Source organism: Glandiceps talaboti, chromosome 19, assembly GCF_964340395.1.
Source record: "Glandiceps talaboti chromosome 19, keGlaTala1.1, whole genome shotgun sequence".
NCBI classification, from domain to species: Eukaryota; Metazoa; Hemichordata; class Enteropneusta; family Spengelidae; genus Glandiceps; species Glandiceps talaboti.
Genome location: NC_135567.1, coordinates 6359899 through 6367398, shown reverse-complemented (window position 1 = coordinate 6367398; position 7500 = coordinate 6359899). Strand labels below are relative to the sequence as shown.

The 7500-nt window shown below is 36.1% G+C and overlaps 1 protein-coding gene across 1 annotated transcript in view; it reads left to right on the top strand.

Annotated features, from left to right (window-relative positions):
- The window catches only part of LOC144450382 (uncharacterized), a 318500-nt gene that overhangs the window by 104839 nt on the left and 206161 nt on the right, over positions 1-7500 (top strand). The window contains exon 7 of the mRNA XM_078140985.1: positions 5852-5950. Within this exon, the coding sequence (XP_077997111.1) occupies positions 5852-5950 (99 nt within the window). The remainder of the gene's footprint in view (positions 1-5851; positions 5951-7500) is intronic.

Sequence of the window (7500 nt, the reverse complement as noted above, 5' to 3'; positions counted from 1 at the left end):
GACATACATGTGCATATCCATTATCGTCGTGATACGATCCAATATGGCTGCCTGGCAGCCATTTTGTTTGTGAATTTTCCATGTCCAAAGCCATAACTCAGACATGCTTGAAAAGATCTCATTCAAAGTTGGTATTAGGACAATGTTCTATGACATACATGTGCATATCCATTATCGTCGTGATACGATCCAATATGGCTGCCTGGCAGCCATTTTGTTTGTGAATTTTCCATGTCCAAAGCCATAACTCAGACATGCTTGAACATATCTCATTCAAAGTTGGTATTAGGACAGTGATCTATGACATACATGTGCATATTCATTGTTGTTGTGATATGATCCAATATGGCCGCCTGGCAGTGATAATTCCTTAAAACCCAATCATAGCGGGGATATGTCATTCTCATCAATGACTTGTTTTATTTATTATTGACATACATTGTATTGTCAGTGTACGGTACAGTATCATTGAACTTTTGTAAAATAGGTTGAATTCTTTCCAGTCATTTATGATCACTAACAGGTACTTCAACATCATTGAGTCATTGGTAGGTGTGTGGTGTCCTGGTTCATGCACCAAATATAGTGAACAAACAGAGAAAAATTATAGGGTCCTGGTCCCTACCCAAATACAAGAAACATCTAGAAAAATTAGTGTCCTGGTCCCTGCCCCAGATACAGTGAACAAACAGAGAAAAATTAGGGTCCTGGTCCCTACCCAAATGCAAGGAACATCTAGAAAAATTAGGGTCCTGGTCCCTACCCAAATGCAAGAAACATCTAGAAAAATTAGTGTCCTGGTCCCTGCCCCAGATACAGTGAACAAACACATAAAAATTAGTGTCCTGGTCCCTGTCCCAGATACAGTGAACAAACACAGAAAAATTAGTGTCCTGGTCCCTGCCTCAGATACAGTGAACAAACACAGAATAATTAGTGTCCTGGTCCCTGCCCCAGATACAGTGAACAAACACATAAAAATTAGTGTCCTGGTCCCTGCCCCAGATACAGTGAACAAACACAGAAAAATTAGTGTTCTGGTCCCTGCCCCAGATACAGTGAACAAACACATAAAAATTAGTGTCCTGGTCCCTGCCCCAGATACAGTGAACAAACAGAGAAAAATTAGGGTCCTGGTCCCTACCCAAATGCAAGAAACATCTAGAAAAAATAGTGTCCTGGTCCCTACCCAAATGCAAGAAACATCTAGAAAAATTAGTGTCCTGGTCCCTGCCCCAGATACAGTGAACAAACACATAAAAATTAGTGTCCTGGTCCCTGCCCCAGATACAGTGAACAAACACATAAAAATTAGTGTCCTGGTCCCTGCCCCAGATATAGTGAACAAACACAGAAAAATTACTGTCCTGGTCCCTGCCCCAGATACAGTGAACAAACACATAAAAATTAGTGTCCTGGTCCCTGCCCCAGATACAGTGAACAAACACAGAAAAATTAGTGTCCTGGTCCCTGCCCCAGATATAGAGAACAAACAGAGAAAAATTAGTTAAGAATGTAGAACAGAGTGTATAAAGAGAAAACAATGCAAGGAATGTGAAATATTAATAATTCAGGTAACTTACAAGTTATACAATATAATTATAGTAAACATTGTTGTGAACTTAATAGCACTATAGTTTATTGGAATGAAGTGATTGTTTTGATAAATTGGTCAGCTTTGATTTCTGTATGTTGGTGGTGTGAGCCTCACCACTGCCAATTCTTTGACTAAAATTAGTGGGCAAGGATTGAACCATAATTGTACTCTTGTCAAACTTGTCCAGCCCTTGTGATGACAAATCAAGCTTTCAATCTGCAAGTTAAGATTAATAACCCCTTCTGATCACAGGCTAATCAAATACCTATGAAATATTAAAACATTTTATTTGAACTAAAATTACATGGACGGTCACTTAGTGAACTTAGACAGTCAGCTGTTTACTATATATGTATAGACAAAACATGTAAAGCTGTGTACTAAACATACAGCTGATAAGGTCAAAGGTCAAATGAGATGTTAGGTCAAAGGTCAAATAGACATGCGTACAGGCTTTTTGTTAGTTATTATACACAGAATATTTTTTCTATTCCCTGGGGAAGTGATGAAAAGTATAGGTGACCTGTAAAATTGATCGCTGGCCCCCAAACAAGTATTTATAGTTTGTAAAGCCATCTACTAGCCATTCAGGAGAACATGTTGGCACTGTCCTGTATTCATCATAGTATCTATGCAGGGGTCTGTCAGCCTATGTAACCTATATACAGCAGGGTATGAATTAAGATGAGTGATGTGAGACATGGCAGGAATGGTTGGTTGGTTGGTTGGTTGGTTGGTCAGGTGGAAAACATCATAAGACATACGGTTGCTGTAATTGACATACACTCACCAACGAATATATTGCCATGGTAAAATATATGGAAAACTCTGTCAGCTTTATGATATTTCCCCATTTTTGTTACCATGGTTTCCAGACAGTCAAGTAACGTAGCGAAAAGATAACAAATCTCTATGCAGCAAATGTGCATAAACAAGATGGGGGACATCTGATAAAATTTACATAGCGTTGCATACTAGTATTGTGTACATTATTTTTGATGGAAACCCCAGTAATTGAGGTCTTAATATAGTAAAATTTCATAGAGTTGCATATCACTAGTATCATGTACATTCATTTTGCTGGAAACCAGGGGCCTTAATCTAGTAAAATTATGATATCTTGATTGGAACCCCCAATAAAATACCTGAGTATATATCAGTAGTTCTTTAGAAAAAACACTTCTTGAGGTGTGGTATGTCATGTCATTCTGCTACTACTACTACTGGATATTAATTTTTGTTTCATTTCATTCTCACTGTCTCAGTCTTACACAGATAGATTTGTAATATATGCATTGTGTAGTACAGGATGTACATGAGGATGAGGCCAAATAACAATAATTGTTTGGTTCCGGTTACCCCCCCCCCCCACCTAGCTTTCACTGCAGAATCTAAACTTTTTTTTTACGTATTCGATAAAAAATAATAAAGTTGCAAAAACTGTGAAGTCTCACGAGAAATAGTGAACTCAGAAACTGCCATAAACTTAAAAAAATAAATAAATAAAACTGTTCGTCCAATCTGTAATAGGTGTACATCTGATATGAAGAAATAAACAACACAGAGACCATTTGGAAAACAATGGAAAACCTCAACTAGACACTCATACAGAAACAGAAGTATACTAAATCAACATTTTTGGCTATGGCAAGGGGGGGGGGGGTACTTAAAATAAATTGGGGGTTTGACAAAAAATCTCCTGACCCTGCCCCCACCCACTGTAAGGGAACCTCCGGTAACCACAATCGCAGGGCACTCAGGCTTAGTTAGTTATATTTACAAAAACAAACAAACAAGACAAACAAACTATAAATAAATAAATTCTGAAAAGCATCAACAAGAGAGCGCACAATTGCAAATCATTATCAACTACAAGAATTACTAATACTATACGTTTTCCTGTATTCAAAATGGTCACAATTGTACATACCCCCCCCCCCCAAGGTATGTCAATGATTCCTACCAAATGCGAGTAGTATATTTTCAAGTTGTGAAACTGGAGCTAATATGACTTCTGATCAGTAAAAATCCATCTTTGTAGAACAATCATGCTTAGAACTCATATATTTACCAGGTGCAATTGACATCATAGTCAACGGGAAGGCATCAATTCTGATGATTACTTAGCCTTACCATCTTGCATTGAAAAATCTCGTTAGATGTCCATAACTCCCTTCACTCAATTTGAATGAACCAATCACGTAACCCGATTACTGCATTACTTGCAGTTAAGTAGCTCAATCCATCTTAGTGTGATATGTTTACATTGTAGTACATGTAAGTGTGTGTACTTCTGGTTTCCTATGTTTTACTTAGTGATGGTATTCCCAACCTAGTATGTCAAACAGCCACAGCTATAGTGATCAAATTGGGTTATATGATCGGTCAACTCAAATTGATTGGCTGGGAGTTTTGAACTTCTAATTAATCTGTCCTTGAGGTTGCTTGGAAACATTGTATACCTAACTTTAACACTGAACTACAAGTTTGCTCAAGGTAAAATGCCTGTCTGTCTGTCTGTCTGTCTGTCTGGCTGTGTCTGTGTCTGTCTGTCTGTCTGTGTCTGTCTGTGTCTGTCTGTCAGTCTGTCTGTCTGTCTGTCTGTCTGTCTGTCTGTCTGTCTGTCAGTCTGTCAGTCTGTCTGACTGTCTGTCTGTCTTGTAGATGATGCAAGTGATTTGATATTGAGCTTTACCTCTCAAACTAGAGGGGATGAAATTTGGTTATGATTCTGAAAGTGTTACTGTTAGTCTGAAAATTGTTAGTGTGTCATACTTGCGTAATTGGCCCAAGCAACCATGACAATGCCCATGCCCCTGTCAAATGATTGAATAACAAGACAACACCCATAGCAACAGGTAAACAATGACATAATGCTAAAATAACACTGGTGATGGGAAATGAAAGAGAATTGCTAAATTGTATGTAGATATGCCTAGCAACAAGACAACACCCATAGCAACAGGTCAACAATGACATAATGCTAAAATAACACTGGTGATGGGAAATGAAAGAGAATTGCTAAATTGTATGTAGATATGCCTAGCAACAAGACCACGCCCATAGCAACAGATAAACAATGACATAATGCTAAAATAACACTGGTGATGGGAAATGAAAGAGAATTGCTAAATTGTATGTAGATATGCCTAGCAACAAGACCACGCCCATAGCAACAGGTCAACAATGGCATAATGCTAAAATAACACTGGTGATGAGAAATGAAAGAAAATTGCTAAATTGTATGTAGATATGCCTAGCAACAAGACCACGCCCATAGCAACAGGTAAACAATGACATAATGCTAAAATAACACTGGTGATGGGAAATGAAAGAGAATTGCTAAATTGTATGTAGATATGCCTAGCAACAAGACCACGCCCATAGCAACAGGTCAACAATGGCATAATGCTAAAATAACACTGGTGATGAGAAATGAAAGAAAATTGCTAAATTGTATGTAGATATGCCTAGCAACAAGACCACGCCCATAGCAACAGGTAAACAATGACATAATGCTAAAATAACACTGGTGATGGGAAATGAAAGAGAATTGCTAAATTGTATGTAGATATGCCTAGCAACAAGACCACGCCCATAGCAACAGGTCAACAATGGCATAATGCTAAAATAACACTGGTGATGAGAAATGAAAGAAAATTGCTAAATTGTATGTAGATATGCCTAGCAACAAGACCACGCCCATAGCAACAGGTAAACAATGACATAATGCTAAAATAACACTGGTGGGAAATGAAAGAGAATTGCTAAATTGTATATAATAATTATAATTAAATAATAATAATAATAATAATAATAATAATAATAATAATGTCCTGTATATGACAGAAACTATTTTTTTAGAAGAACAAGTTCACTGTAACAATATGCGTTAAGAACCACACAGAACATGGTACCGTGATTGACACATTTGACCATTTTGAACACAGTATGGCAAAGAATATTATTGAGGTGCATGTCTAGGAATGTTTGTGATTTTACCAAAAATATCATCAATTCTTATAATGATTTCTGACAGGTATTTTATCAAAATAAATGCTTTACATGTAATAAATACAAATAACGTCAAATTTTAAATACATAGTTTTTTTCTATGTGAACATTAACCAATCTATATATATAATAATAATGAGACTTGGGAAACATTTCAAGTAATTTTACACATATTATTGATATAATACATTGCAATATTATAACAGGAGGATTAATACATAATGTGTCTTTTAATTATAGGACAACAAGACAAGTCTACATTATGGAGCTCAGTATGGGCATTTGGATATCTGTAAGTTGTTGCTGAAAGCTGATGCCCAAGTAAATGCTGCTGATATAGTAAGTTGATTTTTGATGACTAATATCTTATTTATCTACTCTGTGACATATACACACATCCCAATGTGAGGTCAATTGATTTTTCAGAGAATATTTTTACAATAATTTAACTTGATCAGGTAAGTACCGGCATATTTTCATAAAAAAATCAGCTCCCCTTACAAAAAGATTTTATAGATATTTTGTAGACTACTATAGAAATTCTATAGAGTTATATTTTGACATGTTTTTGTAACAGACTAGAGATGTGATTAGCCTAGGGGATTACCCTTGTTTATTCAAAGTTAATTTACAACTATATTCAAGCAATATGAACAGACGTAAAAGAAAGTTCAGAAACACACAATTCACCACCATTGCATTGGTGGCTCACTTCTACTAGGTCTGTTTGTGTGTTTGGATGATACTTCTTTTCAATAAAGCTTGCAATTTGATATTAAGGCTGCTTTCACAAAAACTTGTTGGGGGAGATTTTATGGGTGGGGACAGGGATTAATAGACAAATGAATAAATATTCTAAAAATGTATGCAAATATACATAGCAACAGCTTTGGTGAACAATGGTTTCACAGATTGATATTTTAGAGAGCAACATCAAATTAGGGTGCATGATATTTTAGGGGGGGGGAGATATATACAACCACACAATCTTTTGAAAGGATAGCAGAAATATACACTCAATTTGGTCTCTCATGTAATTTCTGCAATCCTGCCAAATATTTCACACTCTGTCAGTATGATAAGGTTCAATGTGTGGTTCAACACAAAATCTTACTATGCTACAAATTTATCATCTAGGATGTCAACATTTATACTAGAATTACTACATTTCATCATCTACAATGTAGAGAACCAAAATGTTATCAACATTGCTACATGTTTTTTTGCATAGGTTACCAATGTCTTAGATTGTCAACATACATGGAGTAACAATATATACTTAGTTGGTGATGATCTGCTTAAATACTGGTATCTCATAGAAAGAAATGTACCACAAGTAGTAATGTTGGTAGGATTTTTGCTGTGACTGACAGTGACATGTTGCAATATGAATAATATGTTTGTCAAGACAGAATGCTGTGTTTCAGGACAACTGGATTCTATTGTATATAGTTTTAAAAATTGAAATTCATTTAAATAAACATTATGGTGCTAAAGAACACTCATTAGATCTTTTAGCACAACTGAACTGATAAGGTTCAATAGTGCTATAGGCATCACTATTTAAGTGTCAGTCTGTCTGTCTGTCTGTCTGTCTGTCTGTCTGTCAGTCAGTCTCTGTCTGTCTGTGTGTGTGTCTGTCTGTGTGTGTGTTTGTGTGTTTGTATGTGTAAACAACTTAAAGTCAAAAACTGCTGAACTGATTGCCATGATATTTGGTTTTTCAATTACCTTGGGTGTCTAGTTGGGAAATTGTTTAAGACAAAATGATCTCATTACCGCTGTGATTTGGGTAAAAAATGTGATTTTTGGTGAAAAAACTTAAACTAAAAAAGTACTAGGCAGATAGGTCTAAAATTTAGTGGGAACATTCTTAAAGGTGGTTAGAT